The sequence below is a fragment of the Chelmon rostratus genome, chromosome 22 (assembly GCF_017976325.1).
Source record: "Chelmon rostratus isolate fCheRos1 chromosome 22, fCheRos1.pri, whole genome shotgun sequence".
In the NCBI taxonomy this organism is placed as follows: Eukaryota; Metazoa; Chordata; class Actinopteri; order Chaetodontiformes; family Chaetodontidae; genus Chelmon; species Chelmon rostratus.
Window position 1 is genome coordinate 6,019,196 of NC_055679.1, and position 27,781 is coordinate 6,046,976.

Genomic DNA, 27,781 nt, shown 5'->3' on the forward strand with positions numbered 1-27,781 from the left:
ACTAACAGCACAAATTATATATTTCCAACAATTAAATTGACATATTCGTTGTGTCTTAGATTTTACAAACATGAATTGTGGCTGCAATGCTTTGCAAAAACGTAAATCTTTTAATCGAAAGTGCTATTTGTGAACAGAAGATTCATCCGGACACTTTGGTATAGGGTACATTCAAGACGTCAAGACGGGATCGTGTTCCCAAATGTTCGACAGCAATTCTTAGTAAAGGGAATGTCACAGTGACTGGTGAATTGTTTTGAATGCAGCTCACATTAGACGAAGGAGTTGCCCTCTCTGAACAGCATCAAATTTATGATCACCTCAGACAAGAAAGATTCTAAAGATAGATGTGAAAGCTGCTACGCGTAACGTTAATTTGATGCAAGATGCAACCGTTCTGAACAGTTTAGAACAACTTTACAATGCGGGAATTGCTCTGAGCTGTAATTATCTACGGATGGACCTGGTGCCTGTCGGCTGAGACATCATTTACAATCCGCGGCGAGACTGACGAGGCGGGACCGCCGACAGGATGGTGGAGCGGTCGGACCGAGCCCCTCTGTTGGACTGGGAGGAGGTTCCGTCCGCGGAGAAGCCCGGCGGTGCGGCGCAGTCGGCAGCAAAGGAACGACTGTCGAGCCCCTCCAACAGTCGTGCCTCATTAGGATGCTCCGCGCCGGGGTTTGGGTGGAGCGGCGGTCTGGGGGGTCCCACTCCCAGCAGGTCTGTCTCCAACGCAGACGGCTGCAGCGCCCCACCCGCGACCTCCAGCACCCCGGCGGGCAAGGATGAGGTGCTGCGAACCGACAGCGAGGAGCATCCCTCGGATACAGGGTCGAGGGAGGTGTCGCTGGAAGACAGAACGGTGAAATGGGAGGAAAAGGACCAGATTGTGTCCGTCTTTGTGGTTACATTCAATACTAGATCAGGTGGGACATTAAATATACAACATGGAAATACCATTGCTATATTAAATACAATACGAAATGTTAACAGATAAGGGAAATTATCATGTTTATAGACAGGAAAGGAAAACAAATAGATGAAGCCTGCCTCGTCTAATGCAAGCAACTCTTCTGTCTGACGCCCAAAACGAAGAGCGCATGTTTGTACCAAGTCTGCAGAACCTTCTCCTACAGGTGTGGTCTTTTTCTGACCTGGCCACAAGTAGACATGATTAAAAGCCATGACACCCTCTGTAGTCTAACTAAAGAGCAGAAAACGTCCAAATGTCAGGATGAGTGCTGTGATGGAAATCAGTCAGCTGGCTGTTTCTGCAGAGCAGGCTTATACATGTTTAATGAGGGGCATGTTGAAGGCAGGATGAACCTCTGTGAAATGGTAGCCAATCAAGTTACTTACCTACAGAGCTGATCAATTTAAGAATAACGAGATTTAACGTTTAAAAATGACCTGACAAAAAACCCTGACTTGATTGCGACACAGGAGATTCCCTCCTGGATGGAGCTGGGCACGTATTTTGCAGGGTGTCAGATAGACACCAGGACAATTATTCAGCGATGAAGAGGTTATACTAGTGGAAGGGTCACTGATGTCAGTACACACAGTCTGATAGGGGCTTTGCAGGAAAGGCCTCAGTTTGATTCCATCAAACAGAACTCTAGGTAGATTAGCTGGATCAATTCCTGGTCTGTGCAGCATGTATTGTTGCCCTGGACTTTCAGTCCTCTAATGAGCTGATGCCACATCCTTAATACCAGAGCCAGGACTCATAGGATAACTCATGATAAGATAAAACATGATAAACTATTGTTTGCAGTACACTGATATCAGGATATTAACAGACTGTACAGTAGGTAGATCAATGATATGAAATATTACAAGACGACTGGCTCTGGTATATCATTGTATTTGTACCTAAAGAGGAAAACATACCCGTTTATTCAGCATCAGTAGTTTTCATTTTTGCAGAATTTTATAAACAGCCAAGATGAAACAGTGTGTAACAAACTGCACAGAGCTTTACCATCAAAATAGCTCCAGTTTGTGCACTCAAATATCATTGATATGTTCGAATGTAAAGGGAAATATGTCTGCCTCAGCACCACAACGTACTGTAGACCATTATGACAGTTGTGTCAGTGTTTTGGCAACATATTACCAAAGATATTAGATATCACCCTGTCAAAAATATGTCCCATCCGTGCTTACACATAGCAAGCTCCACGTCTACTTACCTAAAGGAGCAATCTACCCTAAAACATTTATGTGTTTTTTATTCCCTGACACGTTGTTTTTGAGGGTGTTATTCTGGCAGAAAATGTTTGGATTTTTCCTTTTTTTTTTTTTTTTAAGTTTTGTTTTTTTTATAAAGTATTTTTATTAGAGAGCAGCAGAGAACTGACACTAAATGAGGTAAGAGACGGAGGGGTAAAAGACATGCAAGAAAGCCGCTAAGACACCCAGATGAAATTGAGAAATTAGAAAATTAGGAGGATGAATGAGAATAGGATTATGCTTCATTCATTATATATAACAAAGCTGTATAAGGCTGATGGAATTCTTATAAAAAAATCTTGATTTGAGGAAAATTTCTTACAGAATTGAGACAAGCATAGTGCGCCACATGATACATCGGAAATCAAAGCAAAGCATGCAGTGGTCTGTCGGTACAGGAAATAGTTTTAATGGGCTTTTTATACTGCATAATACTTAAAGCTAAACACTTCATGCCAGTAACAGCTGTCAAAGAGCGCCTTTGGTGTTTGGCCGCAGGTGGTTTTTCGTCTTAGCGGATGATACGGACCTGAAGGCTCAATCCGATGGCTCTTGTCTGTAGAAACTACTCTAACTGACACATGTAGCCAGTGAGTAGATTGAAAAGCACACTGTCTGAGTCACCTTCTCTGCCTCCCTGCTCCTATCAGGCCGTATTTGCTCAGCTGCCGCTCAAGCGTCAGCGCCCAACCGACACATATTCCAAGGAATCCAGCTGGGCTGTCTCACTGCTGTTTCATGAGCATGAAATGAAATGGTGATAATATATTTAGCGTCTGGTCTTGTATCGGCATTTGTCTGCTTGCCTGCCTGTTTTAATACTATATCTCTCGGTGGTGCGGGTGTGATAGGAAACATGTTGGAGTGGTGTCTGCCCAAAGACATGGACCTGGAGGGGGTGGAGTTCAAAGCCATCGCCAGCGGCTCCCACAGAGTCACCACAGACTTCATGTAAGTGTGTGCGTGCATGATCAGTGTGCACAATACAGGAAGCTGTTCACCTTCTTTGTAACATGAAGGACACAACCAAGTGGAGGAAGCTAGTTTAGCGTATTAGGATGCAGCCCCATGTCCTTCTCCTGGCAGGACAGAAAGTGTTGCCCGGCAAAACAAAAAAACAAAAAAAAAAAACAAGCCCAGCCATCTGGCAGTGCCTTTGCTTCTCTGACTCATGGCTTCGTCTGTCTCCCTCTTCTCTCTCCCTGTCTCCCCACCACAGCTACTTCCGGAAAGGCTGCTACTTCGGCCTCGCCTGCTTTGCCAACATGCCGGTGGAGAGCACGGTGGAGAGGGGGGCGAGGATGAAGTCGGTAGGGATCCTGTCTCCTTCCTACACCCTGCTCTACCGCTACATGAGCTTCCTGGAGCACCAGGTTAGGTAAGAGCAGCTAGTTTGCACATCAGAGCGGTCTGCTCATGCACATGACAGGAGCTGTTGCTGTCGCTGAACAACAGACTTAGAGTTAGGTCTGCGGCCAATGATCGCTTTCATTAGTGATTCATCTCTCAAGAGTGTTATGACTAATTAATTGATGATGAAAAATGCTCATCGCAGTTTGTTCAACCGACATTCCAAAACCCGAAGACGACAAACAAGAAAACTTCCTCAGGAGATGAAGTTCGCCCTGTTGTTGTGGAATTGTGTATGTTCAAATCTAAGGCCTCACATGTCGGCTTAAAAGTTGAGAACATTACATTTTACACAACCCTGATTCCAAAAAAAAGTTGTGAAAAGTCTGAAATATCACAGGGAGTAACGGAACAAGAAGGAGCAGCCACAGCCAGCAACTACAGGCTGCACACCTCCAACTTCTCAGCGATGTAACCAACCTGTCATGGTCACTCACAGAATGATGGAAAAAGGCTGATTTTGCCTGACTTATTCATTAATACAACAATAGTTTTTTTTTGCTGCTCCCAGAATTATGTAACCTGTAGTATTAACCAACTTCTGCTGTGACCGCCAGCAATTTCAGGTGTCACTTTGAAGAATTATTGACCAGACTAAAGGCCTACAGTGTACAGCCATGCTGGCAGCTCTGTGAGCCGATACTGCTAACGTACTCACAGTGACAATACTAAGCAGATATAATGTTTACCACGTTCCCCGTCTATGCCTCGTATCAGGATGCACTTGTCCGTTGGGTCCCACTACTAAAAGGCTCCAGGTATGGCAATGTAAGTCCACATGTAAGTTCAGATATGGTCTCTAGGGGCCGCTACTGGGGCTTTTTGACTCCTTTTGGCCTACTTCCTCTTCTCCTTTCTTTCCTCTCATCTCAAATAGAACACTCTCACACTTTCCGTGGCTCCTGTTTTCTCTTTCTCAAACCTGAGATGTCCTTCTACAACACTACACTTCCATTATTCTGTGCACACCATTGATCATTTCGCTGGAGTGGTCAGGCCTGTGTTCATCCCAAGATCTGTTACGTCCCAAGATCTGTCACCACCCTGTCACACTTGAACACAGCTCTCCCTATATTCAGTAGCTCTTTCTCCCTCCCTCTCCACAGTTCCCACACTCTGGCCTCTCCTGGCCTCCAGTCACACAGTGGTCATGCTCCTTACTCATCATTCCACATGGAGCTCGCTCCAGATACCTCATCTGCTGACTGCTGTAGCAGTTATATAAAGGGCTCACTGTTGGTCACAAGGTGGTTAAGATATTTAGGAATTTATGGATACTTTCCCTCTTTTCCCCTCCCTCTCTCCCTCCATCTATTTCTGATTTAGTGGGATGCCCTGAAAAGGGGTTGTAGCTATAGAGTAATTAACAAAAATATAAAAAAAACATCACATTCTGTAACCGCTCAGAGTCTCACTTTGTTGGGCAGCTGTTTTCCCTCCGCACTTTGGTAGCATATTTCTTTCCAGACTGACATCCAGTTCATTTTTTTCCTCCCAGTTTGTTATTATTGAATGAGGGATTCCAGGCCAAATGAATTTGTATAACAAAAGAGCTGCAGCTTCTTTCACTACACTGTTTCTCCCCTAATTAATGACCGTTGATGACATGTGATCCACATTTTAGGTTTAAAAATCATTATTGCTCTCTGTGCTGAACAATTTTCCAAGTCATTTTGAAAATATGCTGTTTGGAGAAAGAATCGAGGTCTGTGTATATGCCAAAAATCACTTTGGTGGTGTTTGTACTGTGTGCACTTTTTGCCCATAGGTTACATTACCATGCACTATATTGGGAATGATTGGAATAGTTTTGGTTGGGATCATTGTACAAGGATTTGAACCAAAGTTGAATCATGATTGCAGGTTTTTTGCACCTTGTTAGAAGCTTCTGACAAGGAAAAAGTAAAGTCAAGTTAAGAAAAAAACTCTGCTTGCATATTTGTGTAGATCTTTTAGTTTTAACTAGAATTTTCTAGTTTTAAGGTCTATGTTTTCGTCCCTTGCTCCAGGCTCCAGCTTCAGTCCCCAGGCCACTACTCTCCCCTGGAGGCCTTCTATGAGGACAAGAGAGCACTTCTGCCCCCCAGTGGTGATGGTGTTGTTACTGCTTGTCCAGCCAATGCCTGGGGAGCTGCAATCAACCACAGCATGCACCCTGAGATGAAGGTAGGCGGGACGTTTCCGCTTCTTCAGCCACGTCAGCTGGTGTCGTAAGATTTGAGTGTTCTTTTTACGCTCTACTACTCACTGACCTCGTGCGCCTCTGTGTTGGAATCCCTCTGGACCAGATCACCCACCCTGCGGGCTGTATGTCCCAGTTCATCCGTTTCTTTGGCGAGCAGATCATGGTGCTGTGGAAACTGGCTCTCCTCCGCAGGCGCATCCTCATCTTCTCCCCTCCACCTGTGGGCGTGGTCTGCTACAGAGGTGAGGAACATCTGGATTTATTCACAAGGGTTTGAACAGCCGTTTAAAGGAGTAGGTAGGCATTTTGGGAATTATGCGTATTCGCTTTCTTGCCTAGAGACAAATTAGAAGATTGATACCACTCTGATAATTGGTAAGAAAATCCGCTCTAAAGCTCACTAATGAACATGTTTTATCTGGTTTGTTAAATCTGCACAAAAACTGTCATCAAAAGAAATGAATGATTATTTTCATGTTTTAACTAAAAGTTTACCCAATCGTTTAGAGTCTAGGGATTTCACATCAGCGTACATGCAGTTCCTCTCCAGCTGTATTAGCTTTGGACAGCCTACATGTCATGCACACATTCACATCCAATGTCGCTCTCTCTTCTCTCCCACATCATTTTTCTAATTTCACCCTCCACCCCCTCTTCACTCGCAGTGTACTGCTGCTGTTGCCTGGCAAACATCTCCATCCCCGGGATCGGCGTGGCTGTGCCTGAGTTCCGCCCCTTCTTCTATGTCAACGTGGCCGATATCAGCGCCCTGGAGAACGAGCTCTCCTACGTTGCATGTAAGCGGACGCTCGGGACATGGCAGCATTTGTGGAAAAGCCCCACTGGCTGCCTGGTCTAATATATACATCTTTTGCATCTCATGTGTCTCAAATCCTGCGTGTTTGTATTCTTAGGTACTACTGAGAAGATCTTTGAGGAGAAGAAGGATCTCTATGATGTGTATGTAGACAATCAGAATGTAAAGACCTGCAGAGACGGTCTGAAGCCTCTGCTCCGCCTCAGCACTGCAGACAGGGAGAAATATCGCAAACTCACTGAACAGAGGTAGATAACACTGCTAACCACGGGACTGCTGCTGACACTTCACAATAATTACTGGGGTGATTGTGAACTAATCCCACAAAAAAGACCAAAACTATCAATTATTTTATTCTGCTGAAATGTGTTTCTTATGTTGTCAAAGTTTGATATACCATGGGTGCTGTAGTTTATTTTGAGTCAATCACACATTCACCGTCCTGCTGCAGTAAATACTTCAAAACGTGTATTAATCCGCAGGTGAAAATAGTGCCCGACAAATTCAGTATTTCCTCCACCATTTGACAAAAGCTACAGTTTCCTGCTATATAAGGAAATTATGTAAGACTTTTCAAAAATGGAACTATGTGTTTGTGAGCTTTTTTAAAGATTTCTGTTTTCATTAACCATACAATTGCCTTGGGGCTGAGAGCCACAGACATGGTTGGAAAGGCAGAAAGTGTAGACAGACTAACATATTGTTGGTTCTGGTGTTTTAGTTGGACTTTTTATAATATTAAAAATATATAATAACCTGGCCTTATACTTTAACAACAAAATGATTGCAAATTGTTACAAATACGGTCAACTACATTGCAAATTAAGCATTTTTTTTCCGTGCCGTATAAGTTGACTCTAAAATCATCGTCAAAACCAGCAAGAACTCACACACTGATTCAAAAATAAATTCAGGAACTTAACCTTGAACTTGTGATCAAAAGGTTTTCAGTCGTCATCAGTTGGTCTTGTTGGATTTAAAAGTGAAAACAGTGCAAATCATTTTACAACACAGCAGAATCATTCAGTCATTTTAGCAGTGTGATGCTGTGTGAATGATGGTGATCCCCCAGCTTTTCATCTGGTGCCACTGCCTGGTCAGAATGTTGTCCAATGCTGTGCTTTATGACCAAATAACCTGCAGAACTATCTATGATGGTGACTGCGGTAACCATTATACATGAAAGCTTTAGCATGTTAAAGTGTATTATCATTTGACCATGCTAACATTAGCATTTAGCTCAAAGCACCACTGTGCTTAAGGATGGCCTCACAAAGCTGCAAGCACAAATTTAACTGTTTCCTGACTAAAACACATGCACAGACACAAAAGTTGAAGTCACATCACATAACAGTGCAGTCTCTCCTTGTCTTTGTCTTCCTAGAAACAGGACCACAATGGAAATATGTTATCCTTTGTGCTATCCTCAACATTGTCAGTGTTTTGTCTGTCGTAGTGTACGACCTGTTATACTGATAATGATATGTCAAATAAATCCAAATACTGTAGGTTGTCAAAGGAACAGCTGGGAATAAAGCTTATCTGTGTGTGTGTGTATCTAGGCAGATGTTGCTGTACTCCCAGGAGGAGAACGGAGACTGTGTGTCCAGTGAAGAGGATCTCTTTATTCTGTAAGTACATGATTCATTTAAGCAGCCAGTGGAGTGGCAACTACTGATTAACCACTGCACGCAGACCAGATACAACTTGATCCTTTTATGAGGATCCTGGGAAGAACAGTCAGCACAGGGGCGGCTCAGAAACTTCAAATTGAATCAAAGAGGTAATGAGCCAGACAGAATCTCCTGACCTTTCTCCTCCTCTCACAGCTAGTGTAGCTATTAAGTCTCACAAAGTGCAGATTTGTGCTGATTTTATTTTTGTGTGGCTTTATCCGTTATCACTGCTACTGTTCAGAACTGACATGAAATGAAAACCGCAGGAATGTGGGAGGAAAGCAAACAGGACAAAGGGGGCAAAACAAAAGGAAAACATCAACTTTATATTCTAAATTGTTAATAAATAAATCAAAGAGTGTATTTCAGTTGTGGTGTAATCTCAAACTGGCACCTTCCTTCTAAATCTTATCCAGGTTTTTCCTGGAGCAGAACAACAGGATTTTCCAGACCCTCAGTGAAGTGGCAGGGAGCCCCGATCCCACTCTGACCCAAGAGAGTGTGAGGGCCATGGGTCTGGATCCCCATGGAGACAGGCTCTTCCTGCTCCATCTGCTGGAGATCTACGGCTACGACACCCTGCTGGTGTCAGAGCAGCTGTGCTGCAGTTGAGAGAACAGTCGTCTGGCTTTCTGCCTTTCATCGCTGCTGGTTTTAAAAGAGGGTTGAGCTTTGAGTGCTGCACTACTGGGCTACTGGAGTCTTCAGGACAGTTTGAGCCTCCCGAAATTTCTCTGGTATCATTTTTTTTTTTTTTGTTGTGTATTTCCCTGTGCTTCTTTTGTTCACTGTGGTTCTGCTCCCTCGTTGCAAGAGCAACAATTACACTCAACTCTGGTGTGTTATAACCTACAGCAATGTGGTAAATTCTACTTGATACAGCCTCCTGGTGGCACACTCACTATTAAGATGGATTGCTCACCCTTGGCTGACTTGAAATGATTCTCTGGATCGGATACAGCTGCAGTGTTTCCAACACTGAGCCATGTTTGAATGCCGTGAATGGTCCAAACCCAAGATGATGATAACATGAAGTTCATACTGCAGTGGCATGAACTGTACTCGGACGTCGAGTTGAATGAAAGCAAGAGACTTCTTCCAAGATGAAGCTGGTGACTTGGGAGGTTTTCAGTGAACAAAACGTGAACTTAGGATTAATGTATAAAAGTGTAAAAGAGAGGCAGCCTTCCTGTAAATATTCCTGCTTTTTCCTTTCTGTACAGTGTGTCCATGTATGTGTGATAGGTCCGCCTCTCTGCCAGTGTTGCTTTCCTTGTATCAAGTGCTGGATTTAAACATCTCCTTTTTAAGCCTCTATGTCCAAATCAGGGCCTCCTTTCTTGAACTCTAACTTATGTCACTACAAGCAGGTCACACTACCTTTGTCTTAAAGAGCCATGTCCGTGAGCACCGCTGTTTAAATGGCGACAAAAGACCAGTTCACCATTTAATGTTAAAACGAATTATTTTTGTTTGTAGCGAAGAACAAATCAGATTCTCAGTCTCATGATGTTCAATAGGCAAGGGTGATGTCCATGAGGACATAGAGGCTATCTGAAATGGTTTCTTTGCACCCTGGCTGTCAGCTGGGCCTGCAGTTTAGAAGAATAAGATGTTACACAATGAGCACTGTTTAGTCTTTATTGCTTTTCTTAAACGTCCAGTTGTGCTTGCAGCTCTAGTGTCAAGAAAAAGACAGGCCTTCAGAGGGTGAGCTCACAATCTGAGATATTCTCTCAATTCAGAGACACTGAGTTGATCATTTTAACAGCTGCCATCTGCAGAATAGATTATAGATGATTGATTTCAGACACAATTCTCTAACTTTTAAGCTCTGTACATTTTGAAGCACACCGTAGCGGCATATACTTTCTGCTCCATCAACAGCAAAACAGGAGTTGCACTTGTTGGTATGTATGTTGCATAATGCTGTTGATACATGAGGTAGAGCATAAGGGACATAAAAGATATGAGACTATGAGTTTCAATGTTATTGGGAATTTAAGCGGGAACCTTAAAGCTGCATTGATCAAATTTTGGCCACTAGAGGGCAGAAGAACTGACAAATTACAGTTACTACCAGATCACTGGCTTGATTAGTTCTTAATGGTTAATGTGTTGCCAACAGTGGCCTAATACGTATCCACCAAACACAAATAAACATTAGCATTCATGTAGAGTTGAGTTTTATGTCTGTCAGTTTCTTTACTTTGAGCTTTGCCAACTCCAGAGAAAAATAGTCGTGTCTAAAAGCTGCCAGCTGTTCTAGCTTTCATCACTCGCTAGCTGCTTGTATGTATCCTGTTTAGTGCTGGATAGGGAGCATACAGTTTATTATAACCTTTTGCTGAAAACAACAGCCTGTTGATGCAGGAAATGTGGTTGATGAGAGTAGTGAGACTTAACCATACAGTAAATAATGTTCCATAAAACTAGAACTAGCTGAAAGGATAGCAAACACCAATTCTCTTAAAGGTCGGCTGTATCAGTGGCCTTCTTCAGATTAATTGTAGTTATTTGACTCTCTAAATATAAAAATAGTAATTAATGCAGCTTTAAGCAACTTTTCCCTTTGATGGGACACTTCTGATTTCAGCCTGCATACCTCCACAGATCTGGTCTAGTTTAGTGATTTGTGCGGAACAGGAAGATGCACTGAAGAAGAAACATTCCTTTGAAATGGCACCCCTTCAATTCAATCATGTTTTTAATTTGCCATTTCTTCTTTGGGATTGAAACATGCCGCACACTAAGATAACCTGGTGCTCTGGTTACTCTATAGGCTTTATGCTGGACACAAACGAAACAACACACTAAAGTTCTGAATTTTTTATCCATTTAATTTTTAAAAATGTTTTCAGTTTATTTGTTGTCAGAATTTGTTTAGATGTAAACTGTTTTGAGTGTAAATATTCAATTGCTCTTACATTATCTGTGAAGAAATGGGATCAGCTGAATGTGTTTTGTAAGGCAATTATGATCCCACAGAGCCTCTGTGTATCACTGAACCCTCATGCAATTATGTGTTTAATTGTCCACTGTTAGAAAATAACACAGCATATTTTCACACCACATCGCATGGCACCTAAGACAACCTGTACAGTCCAACTCATGTTAAAACACCTTCACTTTATTTATTTTACTCTAAACCATTTCAGAAATAAAGTGCATTGCCACTTCTAAGGAAAACACAGTTCCTGAATTTCTCTTACAGATGTTCACTTTATCAAATGTGCAGTTCAAAGCTACCATCTTTAACATCAATGGACTTGTTTCATCTGTTGCTGTATGTTTGTGTACGTACTTGTATGAGTACTTTCCATAGTGCCAAATCTCAAACATTCAGGAGTGGTTTTCCACGTTGCCATTGATGATAAATTGCTCACCACTGGATACTCTTCCATCATTCACATTACCATTAATGTTTGCCGGCATCCTGCCTGTCACTGCTACTTTCAGAACACTCAGCCAGCTCTGTTTGAGGTCCAAACCGTCGCAGGAGAAAGTGTGGGTTGTTTTGGACTGGCTTAAACAGAAACAAGGTTGACTCTGGAGCTCCTGAGGGGAATCGTCCACACCGCAGCCCAGTAGAGGTATGCAGGATAGGGGCTTCACATCCTGGAGATATGTGGGGGTGAATGAAAGCAATAGACAATAATCTGCAACAGAATAGTGTGCTCTCCTTTGTAATAGAGGCTATGCAGTGATGTCACTTTTTCTACATGATGCCATGTCACATGAAGCGGGTAGCAAACAAGCCAATCAGTGGTATGTTGATGTAAAAAGTGTAAAAAAAAAAGTTTTTGGACTCGCTTTGGGAAAACCCGAATAAACGAGTAGCGTCAGACTGAAATGCAGGGCAGGAGGTAAGATGATGATCATGAACATGATCTGAATTATATGTCGAGATTGTCACAGTCAGCAGATTTCTACCTAACTGAACACCTATGGAAGACTTTATATTGATCTTCAATTTGTCATCTACAGTATCGGTATATTTAGCCTGACACTAAGCAAAATAATATTACACTGAACAAAGCCTAAAGGCTGTCTAGATTTAATGCAGATTTTTGTAAAACTTTATAGTTTTATTAGATTTTCATAAAAAGAAGCATGAGAGGCAATACTTCAGTTGTTAGAAAAACCTGTCAGAATATGTGCAGCTGTTTGGTTGCAGAGCAACTCTTCACAATTTAAGCAGCGTTTCCCCCCCAATGTGAGTGTTATGACTGTTACGTTGTATGTTTGCCACTGTGGAGTGACTGTGGTGACATATGACAACATCCCGCGCATATCCTCTGGTGACAATTCCACCCAAATAACAGTGAAATACAAACAGAGCCGAGCACATGGCATCACTACTCAAAGTTTGAAAATAAAATGCAATAGACTCCAACATATTAAACTCAAGAATAATGCAGTGTACCACGTAGTTACATCAATATTATGTTCCATCACAGAGATGCCTACTTGTGGAGCGGTGTAAAGATAGAGGGCCAGGGGTTCAGTCATGGTGATAACAGACCACACTTGTTGCCAGGACTTGGGGTTGTCACCATACAGCAGGAAGCTACTCATTACGCTTTCACTGGACACTGCAGACATGTCTGACTGGGAGAACACACAAACAGGAAAACACAATGCTGTTAAAGACTTGCATCCATGTATTTTATGGTCCTAAGAAGACAGATGTTAATTTTCTAAATGAATGACTGCTCAAATCATTAGCAGTACAAAAGAAAACAAAATACACATTTATATTGAGTTCCTGTAACAGTAATGACTAAAGGGCATAATTATCATTGTTTTGAAAGCTAAATCCTTGTCACAACCTTCAGAAAACACACAAAACTCACCTCCAGCATCCGTCTCTTCTTTCCTTCCACCCTTTCCCCTCTCTGACCAGTCAGGACGGAGTAGCAGGCTTTGCACACTTTGTTAAGCCTGTTACCATCATACTCTAAAGCCACTTTATTGTCTGAACACTTCCAGCAGACCACCTGGGGAGCAGAGGCACCATCACTGCCATATTGTCCTATAATTAGTTTCTTGTCTGTATTGTTTTGTTCATCACACAGCTATGACCTCTCGTCACTCACACAACCACAGGCTCTGCAGTGATGTCTTCTCCTGGTGATTGCGTTAAAAGGTTCTTGGCATTTCATGCACATGGTCACCTCATTGTCCCTGATCCAGCGGGGGGCACGTTGGCCAAGTTCCTCAGTCTGGAAAACAAACGCACATCAACTGGGATGTTTTATAGTCTTACGGTATTTTCTGAATAGATTATAAATACATACAACCCTCTTCTGAAATATCATTGAACTTACTGGTTCTTCCACATTTAGCTCCTTGAAAGCCAATTTGAAGGTTTCATTTTTCTTCTGAAACACATCAACGGCTTCCTGTATTACCTGGAGATAAATTAAAAAAAAAAAAAAAAAGCTTTAGAAAACTCAGCTGACATGAATTCATGTAATATTGAATGTGTTACAACAAACAGTAAATAAAAATTATACCTTTACCTTTATCCACTCATCTCTGTCTTGGTCAGAGCTTGAAAAAAACAATTGCAATTGAATTAATCCGTATGCTGTAAGTGTAAAGTTTAATATCTGAAGACAAGGCAAAAAATGTTCACATATTACAATATGTTGAATCATTTAAAATGTAATCAAATGTATATCTCCATTCTAAATTGAACACCTTCTCCCAAAGGCTGCACAATTCTCTCCATTTGTTATTTAATAGAACAAATTTATAGGCAAATTTACAAGCTGACAACATGACATGTCAAATAACAAACAGAATAAAAACTAAATCTTTGTTGAGGTAAAACAATAAATAAATAACATAATGCATGACTTTTACGACGCACACACCTGGCCTGCAGCTCAAGGGTCCTCTCCTTTCCAGAGACCTGGAAGGTGTATGGGTGGTCTTCGTTGGTGGTCTGCTGCACCTGCATGCATTCCACTCCAATCCTGCAGCGCACAGTAAAACGCTGCCCAACTAGGCTGAATTTAGGAGTGCAGCACAGCAGAAAGTTGTTGAACTGTAGAGAAAGGTTATACACCATAATTTATACAGTTCCCTTTAAGCACATAAGCCTCATTAGATTCTTTGTTAGAGCAACTTAAAAAGTGTAGGGACAATCATGTGATTTACTTTGACAGAAAAAAAAAAGAAAAGGAAATTGGAGGGGCAGATATACACAATCAAAAGGTGTTTGGCAGATTATGGCTTGCTGTCTCAACAAAAATGGCCAAAGATGTAGCGTGTTCTGACCAGGAATAGGTGCCTCTCCATGGCAGATGTGTTCCTGGCAGCAAGCTTGAGCAGACGACCTTCCCTGAGGAACTCGTTGGTCGGGTTGACCACTTCCTCCTCTCCAACCATCTCATAGATCTCCAGCAGCCGCTTCAGGCTCTCCTACAGAGAAAGGGAAACACTGAAACAGATCTGTATGGACACATCACACAAATCAGAAAATACTAGCATATTGACGATAATTTCATTCAATCAAGTAGAATACGGACCAGAAAAAAACTAAAAGAAACCAGTTTTGTAATAGCCTCACATGTTATTGTTCATATCCTTAACAAAAATGAATCAAGTAACAAGCAATATTAACGACAGCAACTCATAAGACCACAAATAGGACAAATAGGAAAAACAAAACAAACAATACAAAAAAGAAAAAAGAAGACAAAACGAAAAAAAGAGAAAAAAAATGTGGTTAAGCTCTGTACAATGAACAGTAAGACCAGAAGTTCCTAATGACATAATCACAAGCTATAATATGGAAAAACACAGACTGTCTTGGGGGACAATATGGATTTATCAACTACACACAGAGATCGGTCAGATATCAAACACAGCTGGTTGAGAGGCCCTAAACAAACAACTCAATAAGCTCTACAGTCAGTGTTTCTGTAATTGTGACAGGATCAAGCCCCACACTCTGTTAACGATATCTTCTCTCCCACCTAGTCTGTGTCACCCGTTCATATGAAGCCATTTTACACTTTAATTCAATCCACTCTTTAAAACATGGACATGGAAGATTTCCTGTGGCATAAAATTATTCTTCAACTAGTAACCATGGCAAACCAAAACCACATCCTCCTGTATTTTGACAATGTAACACAACTTGGTAATAATCCAAAAAGTTGGTGGATTTCCTTAAATTCATTCCTAACATGTTACTCAAGAACAATCCAGTCTTTTTCCACATTATTTCTGCTTTTTCACAAAAATATAAACAGATGCACAAGAGTCATCTCGCCTTACTACATTGTGTGTCATTGTCCCTTAGTTTTATCCAGTAACTTCTACTGATTTTATAAACTATTGGCTGAAACTGCACATTGTGTCAATAAGTATGCTGAGGAGCTAGGTTCTTCAAAGAGTCGTCTGAGATTCCTTAACCAGTCTCTTTTTCCCCGACACAGTTTTAATTTTGCAAACCGTTATGACCGAGTGCTTCTCGTCTCCAGAAGTCTGAGGTAGGCAGATTATATTTATTTTTAATGTCCTTAGCCAACTCCTGCATCCTCCACAAGGTAACCGGGAATCTATGTAACCCATCTTTCCCAAAAGAGAGATTTCCCATTGATTAATTGCATCTTGCTGTATCACATGGAGGCTCTCGGTATGGCATATGGACTGGACCTTGCTATCTGATGCACGCCCCTTTCATGTTTCTCGTGGGTTTCTCAGGGTTTTGAAATGGAATTATCATGAGGAAGATTCCTGTCGGCAAGTTGGGACAATGAAAAAGCCCAGTGATACCAGTCAATGTGGGATAGAGAGAGCCCTCCGTTCTCTTTGCTGCATACAATTTTGCCCACTTAAATAAAGGTCTTTTTCCTACCCACTATCATTACACCAAATCTTTTCAGTAGTTACTTTTCCTTTACTTTCAGTCAAAATATCATTACACACAGTAGATGCATTAATATGACTACAAATATTAGATGGATGAAAACCACAATATCAGTATCAGTTTTAACAAAATATACTGCAATTAATGTGTTTGCAACAGTACTGAAAGCTTACTTAGAACAAAGGTAAATGATGGGGTGTGTAATGGTAACGTACAGCTTTGTGGATGGCGCTGTTTGAGTGGGTAGCTGCCATGGAAATGGTCTGCAAGGACTCTGCAGGAAGGGACAAAGGAAGTCTGCTCATTAAAGATTTAACGACCCATCAAAGACAGACAGGTACTTTATGAGAGAAAGGGGTTCCATAAAACTCTGACACAAGCACACTTGGAGCATTGGTAGATTGACCAATAAAGCCAGTAGCAGCACATGATGAAGAAATCAATACACTGAGATAAAGACACTGTGGCAGCATACTTACTGTAGGCAAGCTCATAATCTGGGTTATCCTTGGGCAGTTTCTTCAGGTAATCCCTGAGCAGCATTTCATAACGTGGAACCCGCTGGACTGGTTCCAACATGTGGTGCTGCAGGGTCAGGCTGCCACACACTTCCTGACTCTAAAAACAGGACAATACATACAGAACACCCAGCTCAGACCCAGGCTTGTACTGGCCATCGGACAAACCAGGAAAAATCGGGGTGGGCTGCTGTTCAGTGCAGCCCCATACATTTTAGGGTGTGAGAGAAGCAGACCTTGCAAGCATCATCTTTTTCCCCCCCGACAGTTCTTTGGCAAGTCCCGCCCTCATGTGCTGTGATTGTGATTTATGCATGCCTAGTGAGATGAACTTTTGCGTGGCTTGTAACTGTAACAACAGTCGCACCGCTAGCAACACTGACACAATGTGGGCTGAAAAGACAAGCTAAGCAAAAATGGGAGGCAATCATCTATGAAACATCAAGAAAAAATAAAATACTATCATTTTGTATTTATTTACTGCATTGGGGTAGCAGTTTAGAAGAATTTGACAACTGAGATGAAAGAATGTAAGGCAGATAAGGTCTGATCTTAATGCCTCTTTAACAAACACACAGCGACTGCAACTTGTCTATATCCACATCTCATAAGTCAAATAGGCAGGGGAATCTGTTAAGATCGTCTGCATGTTTTAATAAAATTATCAATATTTAGTGCCAGTGTATCAATAACGTATAGCAAGACAAAGTAAGTTTGTCCTACCCCTAGAGGAAGGGGAACATTACTGTTCTGCTAATATTGTGTATTAAAAATAAATAAATAAATAAAAAAACCCCACATAGGACTAACAACTCATATACCCTGCTGATTATGTCTCACCTGTATGTCCTGGATGATGTTTTTGAAAGCAGCAGAGCGCTCAGTCCAGGTCCTGACCAGCTCCATGGCCTGGTCAAAGTTCCTGATGTAGTCTGCATACATCCTCAGGAAAGGTGCATGTTGCAGCAGAACATTACCCAGGCCTGGGCTCTCACACCTACATTTGGTGGAAGTGGGAAGGTCAAGGGTGTAAGGGTCTACAGTTACAATTTAAGGCCATTTATAACTATTTGGACAGTGATATCTCTTAGGTCACATTAGGTTGCAGACCATTTTATACTGTATATAGTCTTCAAATGTCAGAAGAGAAAATAATTACAGAAAATGAACATGAACCTAAAGCCACAATATTTAATGTTTTGGTAGCAAGTCCTAACGTCTCCCACACAAAAACAACAGTTCAGCGTCTTCCCCAGTAATGCTCTGCCAGAGCTGCACTGCAGACATGTTTATTTCATGAAATTTTTCATCTCAGAAAGCAAACAGATGCTCAGTTGAGGTCAGATTTACATAGTCAAGAACATTTAAACTGTCACGTTAAAAAAAAAAAAAAAAACCTAAATTCATGGCAACTTAATGGGCAGTGTTATTGCCTAGACGGGCCTGAATGTTCTGTGTTTCTGACACGAACACCCACCAGTGGCTGATGCACTCTTCCAGGTCAGGTAGCAGGAACTGGCTGTGGAAGGAGTAGATAGAGGAAATGTTGGAGAAGATATTTCTTATCACCTCAGGAGGAAATGAGCCTCGACCTGCTTCTTCCGTCAGGCGTAAGCAGAACACCTGTGGTGGCAGCACACAAAAATTAATTTGACAGTTATTGATCTTCACAAAAAATGTTCTATCCATCAAGACCAACAAGTATCTGGTACAGCAGGAACTAATTCACCTGCATAAAGGAAAAACGTTACATGAGAATGTGGCAATAAAGGACATCCCTTCCACATTCCTCATACCAATGGCAAAAATGCTAACCTAAAGAGACGTGTTGTTACTGTATATTCTGGCGTCATGTGCCTTGTGTTTTCATGGAGGGAGCCAGAAACAGATGACCGCACTTACCTGGTCTAGCAGGTGCAGACGAGCCACGTAGGCCCTCTCTGTCTGCAGGAGTTCGCTGGCTATCTTGTACAATTTCTGCTCTATGTTCTCTTCAACTTTTTGATCATCTCCTGTCTCCTCCCTCCTCTCAATATTTAGTTCACTTTCAGACTCTTTGTGAACCCTGCCATCTTCTGTGGTTGTCTCATTCCACTGGCAGGAAAACTTGGAGCCATATCCTTTGGGCTTCTTGCCTTCTTCTTTTCTGTCATTTATTCCTCTCACCTTTACTACTGAGCAATCTTTCCCCAGTGCTATGCCATTCATTTGTTGTGGGGAGTGCTCTTTGTTTTTTTCTGTGCTAGTGCTTGATAAATGGGCTTCATTTGTGGAATGATTCAGTCTGTGGTTAATTGGGGCTTTGATGGTGATGGCTGGCCTGTTGCAGTTGGGTGACTGCAGCAGTTTCAGTGGAGAGCGTTCAACTTCTTCAGTTGTAATCCTGCAGAAATAAAGTGCAACTATCATTGAAAATGTAAGCAGTTTTCAGAAGTGACTGGATTCTAAATTGTGCTATACATGCTCTGGAAAGGTACTCAGGTAATTAAGGTGCAGAAATAGAGAAAAATTAAAAATCCAACCTGTTCTCATCCAAGTAAACAATTAAGTTAGGCACGCTCAGAGATTTCCCTGCTGTCTTCTCTTGTCCTTCCATCTTGCTGCTTGGGATTCTGTGCAGTCCCAGCCAGGATTTAGAGTTCTTGGCTGGGCTATAGCTCCCCATCCTCCCCTGAATGGGGCTGGGGGTCCGCAGTTTTCCTGCGAGAGGGCTCTGGTTCCTTGGGGACAACTTAGCAGGACTGTGGCATCCTTCCCTCAGTTTGCTACAGCTATGAATGCCTCTTTTGCCTGGACTTGGAGATCTAAAAACTGGACTGCTTGTCAGATTTGGAATCCCCTCCGTATGTCTGGCAGGGCTGATGTGTGCTGCAGACACTCCATTTAAAAACCTACTCCCTCCTCCTCTGACAGGACTGGGGGAGCCTAAATAATTCTGTACTGGGCTGACACAGGAAATAGAAAGTTCACAATCTCTTTGAGGACTCTGGTCTTGCTCTGTGCCATCAACCCATTGAGGCACTAATTTTCCTGTAGTGGTATTGTGACCTTGAGCGTGTTCTGCCCTCAGAGGACTCTGGAGGTGAGCTGGTTCAGGAGCCACTGCAAAGAGATAAACAACATGCTTAGCTAATTTATGATCATAGTGCAATGTCTTGAAGGTACAGTATAGGCCACACAAAGTTAAGACAAGCGGTGGTCTCAAGAAATAAGGAGAGATTTAAAGAATCACACTACTTACAGTAATAGACTTATAGATAGCATTAATTGTATTTATTTTTTGTGCATAGGCTCAGCCTACCTTGTGGTTGTAAAAGTGATTCTTTAGCTGGGCTTTTTTTGATGTCTCCCTCTTCTCCAAATTCAGAGTTTGGTTCTGATCCACAGACACTGCCACAAGCACGGCCACAGCTGTACGAGCCACACACCCCACTGCTCACTACTAAAAAGAAATACAGGGGTTACTCTTACTACCACAGTTACAATGTGAACCATATGTACTTGATTTCCTGCATGCTGTGTGGCAGTGTTTTCCGTTTACAGCACTTTTTTGTGCTTTACTTTTTCACTGTTAGCCTGGGTGAAACATTTAAACACAAAATGTCAAATTATTTTGTTGCACCATTACAAGAAGTGGAAAAATCCAATATATGCCTTGCAAATCATTGTACACATTTCCTGAATATTTTCCAACTTCAACTATAAAATGAACCTTTTTGAGGGCATGATTCAGAGGTTCCTCTTGAGCCTTCAACTATTAACAGAGAGATTACATTCACATGGAAAAACTGACTTTATTGTAGTTAAGTTAAACTGAAGAGTTTCTTCGCTTGCACTGACATTATAGTCTTATATCTTGTACAGGTTGTTGCTTGACAGCATTATGCCCTGTCAATTGCTGTGCTTTTTTTCTGCCTGTATGCTCTGATAACATGTGGGGGCTAAGTCCGTCAGTTGTGTTTGTCTAAAGAAGACAAAAAAAAAAAACAAAACAAAACAATACAAAATACTATTTCCATTTGGACATTTAATAGTTAATCCCCTGGTATCAGCCCTCTGAACAAATTATTTTACCAATTCTTTGCCCCGTAAGAAAAATTTTTATAAAAACAAACACACACAAAAAAAATACACTCTCTGCTCAACTTTCACGCATGTACACAAAAATTGTAGCCTGCTATTGCAAAGATTGTTGGAAAAGGCTACATTAGATGTACAGCAATGTACAGAATGTTCTGGTAAGGATTACTTTCTGTCCAGACACACAGATGAATTGTTTTACACAGTATGCATGTTAAACACATTACTCATTACTCTTTGAAATCTGTCCACCGACGACCTCACTTCACAACAACTAACTACTTTCAAATTGTGTAACTCTTTTCTTACCTGTCGTCTGTTTCAAAGCTTATCCAAGATTATCCACTACTTGCATAACACATTGTAGCTTTCCTGTTCACTTCTGGCTACATTGAAGTGTGAACAGATTTGCAAGTCATGTGGAGATGGCTAAAGCCTACTTTCTCAACAATGTAGCACTTCTGCTTTTTCACTTCTCTCTTTTCTCCAGTGTCTAACTTTTGCCAGTTGTGTCAGCGTCTGGGAGGCAACATTCAACACTTGACAACTCAAACAGTTTGATCACTCTCACAGAATCTTGTCGATTTTTTGATATCACTGACATCTACATGGGCCGAAATGCTTGAGAGAAAATTACAAAGAGAAAGATGCATGATGCAGGCTACAGCTATATGTCAAATAACTGAGCCAGTTTGAAGATGTATTGAAAATAAAAATATTCTGAAGTTGTGTACAATGATGTTAAACTTAAGTCTTTAAGGTTATATGAAAAAAGCCAGGTAGCCAAGTAGCCAGATGATTGAAATATCAGACTTCTTATAGGCATAGTTCAGCAACACGCTTTCTTTTTTACTTCTTTCTCTGCTGGTTCGACATAACTGCTTCTGGCCAAGAAGTAGTCCAACACATAACCCCACCATAAAACACATCCGTTTCACTAGGAATGTCCTGATCTAGTTTTTTTGGGTCTGATCTGCCAATAAGGTCTATTATACTAATTAGGTTTTCTTAAATGTTGATTATCTCACACATTAAAGTAACAGCTACAAAATCTGACCCACCTTACTCGGTACGAGCTACTCAAAATAACTGGAAATCCTGGTTCAGAAAATTTATTTTTATAAGATGAAATTATTGATACAATATGAATGAAAGATTAACTGGGAGAACGCAATTCCGGAAACTGATTTGGCACAATCAGCAACAGAGAGGATGCATCACTGTTGGATTTGTTGGAACTACAGAAACCCTCAGACCACTCTGACAACACTAGTTTTTAAACTTTGCACAAAATAAATAAATGAGCTACGACAACATATTGATGAACTTTAGAGGTGCTGGTCTGCACATTTTGTAACCCTCAGACAGAGCCAGGCTTGCTGTTTACCCCTGTTTCTGGTCTTTAGCTACGCTAAATTAGCTGGCTGCAGCTTCATATTCAAAAGGACAGATATTTAAATTGTTAATAATCTTCTCATCCTGGTCTTTGCAAAAAAAGCAAATAAGTATTTTCCCAAAAGGTCAAACTATTCCTTTTGACTCAGTTTTACAAAAAAGAAAAGAAAAGAAAAAGTTAATGCTATTTTCATCTTCAAAATTAATGACATATTTTACTTTTCTGTGCTTGTTTCCCCAGGCCTCAAATCATGCCCAAGAAAAATTTGTATTATATAGGTCAGAGAGATGAATTGCACTGTTGAATCCTGCATCTGACAGTATCATTGGAGCAAACGTACTTCTCTCATATAAACAGATAGCTCTGCTTCAGTGGGGGAACACAGTGGCTTTGTACGTGTGCTGTGTGTGATGGATTGACAAATGCCAGTCTCAAGACACACAGGCAAAGTCCAGGCTGAATCAGGGGAAAGAGATTTCACTGCAGTAATCCAACAGGTTAAGAGGCACCAACTGTACCAAACAAATTTTGAATACACGCGGACACACACACACACACACAAACACACAGAGGTCGGCCTCTTACACCCGAGCCGGAGAGCCAGACCTTCCACAGTTGGTTCTTTTTCCCAGCTGACATTTTTCTGTGGTCTTAATGTTTAAGACTGAAGGGTTGTTGTTTTCATTCACAAAAGGAGGTTATAAGTGCATATCTGACATATTATATTGAATAGTGTTTCCATAATAACTTTCTTTTAACCACAAAGTCCAGTAAAAGCCACAAGCCTATCTATGGTGACTGCAGCACCAGCAATACGGTCTAGTACCTCAGAATGTAGTTACTACTTGTCAGTTTTTATGCTTTTCATTTTAGAAAGTGTCACAGTGTTGCATTTGCTGTTACCTAAGTTGAATGCAGAAAATATTAGAGCCAATATAGGAATGCTAGTCGCTTATTATTATTTGTACAATTATTTTGATTAGAATGAATGCCATAGTGTCTATATTGGTTCATATATGAATATACACCAACCAAAAAGCAGATACAAGCTAGCTACAGAGATATACAATAGGCTACAGAAATATACAATAGGCTACAGAGATATACAATAGGCTATATAAAAGCAGGATTTAACATATCACAAAGGTGTTGGTAATGCTTTGCGCTTTCAGTTGATACTTACTTCTTTAAAAGCCTGAACATTTCGTACACATAATGTGGACTAAAACATTGCTCTTTAAACGAAAGCTGCCTCACCTGTACGTGAAGCGCGACAGTCCACCGCAGCACCTTTGGCCTTCCGTCTGACCGCCACTCGTCGGAACTCCTCCGTCTCGCGAGTGCACGTCACAGTCAAACTATTCCTCTTCTTCAAGTCAAACATCGTGACAAAGTCGCCTCAGCTTCGACGTGAGCCGGCTGTTTCTTCGAAGGACAGTAAACTGCGGCGGAGAGAGAGACGGAGAGCGACGTTCACTAGTTCAGGTGCTCAATCAGCACCGCCAATATCGACCCGGTTGATTGACAAGCCCCGCCTCTCATTTAAACCCGCACGCGCCCCGAACCATCCCAGTGTGGACATTGACCAATCAGCAGGCACACAGCCACTTCTCACAAATGAGACCTTGACAAGATCTGAATTTTAAACCTGAACAAATATTCTAATCTTCCCATCACCACGTATAACACTGTTTACATGTTTTATATCAAAATTCTTCATGTCATTTTGACTTTGGTGAAGCGTCTAAAAATGTCTGTCATAACGTAACAGTGGATATTCTTTTTTTTCATTTCAAGTTTTTATTTCTTTCATCTTTGGCGTTTGACAAAACTGTATTTAACATGAGGCAGTTTATGCACGTATCGTGTGACAACATTGACATCGAAGGACAGGAATAATACAAAGTGTGAGTGCGGCATTATTCTGTTGGTAAAGAGGACAAATCAAATAATAAGTTACATAGCTGGAGCTGTAACAGATGGATACATGTATCTTGTTGTTTACAGTCAGGAGTGAAAATTCAGACTGTGGTCTCATCGGGTGTTGTGATGAAAGGCCAGAACAAGTCCCAGACTAACAGTGGATATTCTAAGCCTAGCCAAAAAAACAAAAAACAAAACTGACCACTACGTTCAGTAGTGCAAAAATATTTGGCTGTTGATTTTATTACATCCTGTTTTATGTTGAAAGTGTTCCTCTTGACTCATCTTTTGCATTGCTTGATTGGATTCACCTGTTCCTGATCAGTCTTCCCTCACTGCTGTGTTTAAGCCTGTGTTTTCCCCACAATCTTCCCTAGTTCGTCTGTAACACCTCGTGTGTCTAGCATTTCAGTTTTTTGTGCCATTTGTCCTTTGAGGTTTTGTGATATCTGTTTTGTTTCTTTGCATCGTTCCTGGTTTTGTCTGACGTTTGATTATTTTTTTTTATGTGAAGGATTTATCTGGCTTTTTTGGACTACCTGAATTTTGGATTTGACCTTTGCCTGCCTCCCCTTCACATAAGCTTTTGTTACAGCCTTTACAATGAAATATACAATGTGGTAAGATTTATGTTCTCCACACAGGATTGTTAGCTAAAAAGCTGTCCTCAGGTTTTTGGTGTAGCACCTCTTTGCTACTTTAATCTCCTTTTCTGAGTTTGTCTCTGTCCTGGTTATACTGGACTCTGTCCCTGCTTCTATAGGCCTCCTCCTTAGTGAGTTTACCTAGGAACCATTTGTTTTAAAAAGGGATGCAATATAGGACACATTGTCTAATTTCTTTTAACTATGTATATTTTTTCATTTTTAAGACTTAGTATACTTTTTGTGTTAAAAAAAGCCCATTTATTTTCCACTACACAATAAAATTGCACAATGAAATGCAATTGTAGCCCACTCCATGCCATACATACAGAAAAAGAACAAACAGGATCAAATACTTGAATTATAACAGAATGTAGGCAATAAAAAAAATCTATAAGTAACACAGAAGAAATAAAAAGGAAAATATATCCATTTATGTTTGTGTGTATGTATACATGCATACATAAAAATGTAATAGTGTAATGAGTGTTTTTAATTAACTATAACCATCATAAAGGAAAAGACAACATTATGTTTAGATTACACTTAACACAATAACGTCATCAAACTTTATCAAATTTGACTGGATTACCTGTTTGTGAGATTACCGGAGCCATATCCTCTGTGCTTTTGACATTGTACTGAAAATGGATTCCAGCAGGAAAGTATGTCAATCAAAACATGATGCTATACCATATGATGCAAAACAATGAAAAATCCCATATTACAAATCAAGCAGAGGTTATCACATTATGCAAACTTGACATGTTTGGTTGTTTCACACCTCCCCCTTGTGTTCCTCTTCCTTTGTACTACTTTCTTCTCTCTCAGGTGCTCCTGATTGGGATGATAAGTGGTTGGCCCTGCTTCCGTCTTCCAGACAAATCAGCTTCTGACCACCTCGAGAATTTTTATTTTCTTTGATTGCTCAAGTATTTTTTTTTTTCTTTCTGCTGAGAATGGAGGTCTGGCAGTCAAGTTTTTGCGGCTTTGTTTGTTAGCTTAATTCATGCACTTTTTGTGGCAGTTCAGGGGGGGAAGTTCTGGGTCCTACGGTCCATTGCGTGGCTGGCCCAGACTCCCTCCATTCTTTTGTTCTTTTTGGCCAGGCCTCCATACTCCCAGTTAATACAAGGTTCAATGCCTTACAAACTAAACCTTGGCATCTTAACATGGTCTGATCATAAGGTTGAGACATTTTTTTTTTTTAATGGCCTTGATTTTGGAGACAGGTGTCCCCAAAATCTTTTACATGGTCCATGGGTATTTCTCACCCCAAGTACGCTGTGTTCAAGTCAGCTCTGGCTGAGGCAGTACTAGCCTACTACTGCACAGGCCTGCTCATAAAGGGTGTCTGCTACTACATTTCCAGAAAGCAGTTCAAACATCTTTTAAACAATAATCAGCAAATTAGGGCAATATTAATGGGCTTTTTTTTTTTGTCTATTTTTTTCTTTTTAAGTCTGGCCCCCACAGAAAAATTGGGCCCTTGGAGTAATGTAGTTGAGGTCCCCTGCCATACCTCACGTTGTGAATAGGCTACAATACATTATGAAGTGTAACATTTTCTTTTTTAATAAATGTACTATTAATAAATTGTTAGTAAGTATACAGTGTAGATAACAGCGATCCTGTCCCCAGATGAATGTGGTTTTAATGTGGCTTATTTCCCTATCGTTGACATTGTTGTCATAGTGACATTAACTGCTGGAGAGAGTGCTGTGTTGTTGCTGTTCACACATTAACGTTACAAAAGAGAATTTGCCATCAGCTCCTACATCAGATACAAAATGTGTCTCCTTTCCTCTTACACAACTAGTGTGTGTGTTGTCCTTTTGAGTAATAAATCTGAGAACTCTATCTAGGACCTACCTAGAACTGCAACTATATGAGCTACTGCAAAACCTAAAACCCTTGTCAGAGTTTATCAACTTTCTTTCTTAACCAAGATTTTCATCATCCGGCTCTTTCTGCATTCCCATAAAAAGGAGTGTTTGGTATTTTTTGACTGCATAAAATGGACAGATCACATCCCTCCTACTTCAGTCAAGAAGAGGATGTTACAAAGAATTGTGCAGAATATAAAGATGTATTGCTGAAGAAAGTTAAGTTAAGACTACACTGTTACTGTACATAAGAGAAGAATGCTGGCACTCAGTTTATTTTATAATCACAGGTTGTTGTTAAATGTTAAATGAGAACTCCTACACAGTGCACTTTACAGAGAAAAGGTGAGATATAAGTACACAAGTTTTTACAGTGACAATAATAAAAGGAACAAGAAGCAAAAACAAATATACTGTGTAGGATTTAAAGTAAAGATAAGGTCAAAGATAAAAAGATTAAAATTATAAAAATAAATATAATTTAACTAAATACTTTTAAAGAGAAAACTGATGCTAAATCCAATAATTACAGTTCAAAATTATACCTACTGAAAGTGAGGCTATGTTTTTAAAAAAAATATTATATACTTCTATTCTAGAAAAGTGAGTAAACACAGCCCTCTCCTAAACAGCAGCACAGTCATCCCAATTACTACACTCATAGTGAGCCTCATTTGGCTGATCACACACCAAAATCCAAGGCCACACCCATTGCCCTGTGCCACACCACATCATCACAGGCTCCATACAATGATTTGGCTGAGAAATTAAGGCATGACTGTCAGACCTTATCTGACATCAGTTTAAACAAAGGAACTACCTGCCCTAGCCATGTCTTCAGTTTACCCTGTACCACCTGAACAAATGAACAGTCCCACATGATGTGTCTAGTTGTCTCCTCTGCTGAACAGGCTGCCCAAGGGCAAACTGGGGACCTTGCCAACCCTTGCTGGGACGTTGTTACATCTCTGCCCCCTTCTTCAACACCTGACACCATACGTGCCCTGGCTACATACTCACATCTACCGCCCCATATGAAGATGAAAATAAGGTGCACAAGAGGCCTCCTCATACTAACTGGCAGTGGGGATGTATACGCCAAGTATACAGAGTCTGCAAA

General features: G+C 40.9%; 2 protein-coding genes across 2 annotated transcripts; one reads left to right on the forward strand and one right to left on the reverse strand.

Annotated features, from left to right (window-relative positions):
* Window positions 1–325: 325 nt before the first annotated feature.
* Window positions 326–9,042, forward strand: LOC121625956 (DENN domain-containing protein 11-like). The gene is made up of 9 exons (XM_041964288.1): window positions 326–929; window positions 3,090–3,189; window positions 3,458–3,616; window positions 5,658–5,814; window positions 5,937–6,075; window positions 6,499–6,630; window positions 6,748–6,898; window positions 8,213–8,281; window positions 8,743–9,042. The coding sequence occupies exons 1-9, from the start codon at window positions 533–535 to the stop codon at window positions 8,936–8,938; spliced, it is 1,500 nt and encodes a 499-aa protein (XP_041820222.1). The 5' UTR covers window positions 326–532; the 3' UTR covers window positions 8,939–9,042.
* Window positions 9,043–11,166: 2,124 nt separating this feature from the next.
* LOC121626073 (FYVE, RhoGEF and PH domain-containing protein 4-like) lies at window positions 11,167–23,592 on the reverse strand. The gene is made up of 16 exons (XM_041964432.1): window positions 23,466–23,592; window positions 20,034–20,174; window positions 19,255–19,834; window positions 18,635–19,115; window positions 18,210–18,355; window positions 17,573–17,729; window positions 16,694–16,832; window positions 16,430–16,488; window positions 14,615–14,758; window positions 14,209–14,381; window positions 13,852–13,882; window positions 13,657–13,740; window positions 13,426–13,551; window positions 13,183–13,326; window positions 12,797–12,937; window positions 11,167–11,944 (listed from the first exon to the last, which is right to left on the reverse strand). Exons 1-16 carry the CDS (start codon window positions 23,590–23,592, stop codon window positions 11,669–11,671), a joined length of 2,949 nt encoding a protein of 982 aa, XP_041820366.1. The 3' UTR covers window positions 11,167–11,668.
* Window positions 23,593–27,781: the final 4,189 nt, after the last annotated feature.

What these genes read in the sequence shown, in the direction of transcription:
- LOC121625956 (XM_041964288.1), top strand. Translation starts at nt 533, where the DNA reads ATGGTGGAGCGGTCGGACCGAGCCCCTCTGTTGGACTGGGAGGAGGTT. An exon ending in TACATTCAATACTAGATCAG is followed by an intron (nt 930 to 3,089) that starts GTGGGACATTAA and finishes CGGGTGTGATAG; the next exon opens with GAAACATGTTGGAGTGGTGT. An exon ending in CGAGCTCTCCTACGTTGCAT is followed by an intron (nt 6,631 to 6,747) that starts GTAAGCGGACGC and finishes TTGTATTCTTAG; the next exon opens with GTACTACTGAGAAGATCTTT.
- LOC121626073 (XM_041964432.1), bottom strand. Translation starts at nt 23,592, where the DNA reads ATGTTTGACTTGAAGAAGAGGAATAGTTTGACTGTGACGTGCACTCGC. An exon ending in GTCTGCACCTGCTAGACCAG is followed by an intron (nt 18,356 to 18,634) that starts GTAAGTGCGGTC and finishes CTGCCACCACAG; the next exon opens with GTGTTCTGCTTACGCCTGAC. An exon ending in TGGAGAGGCACCTATTCCTG is followed by an intron (nt 14,382 to 14,614) that starts GTCAGAACACGC and finishes CTTTCTCTACAG; the next exon opens with TTCAACAACTTTCTGCTGTG.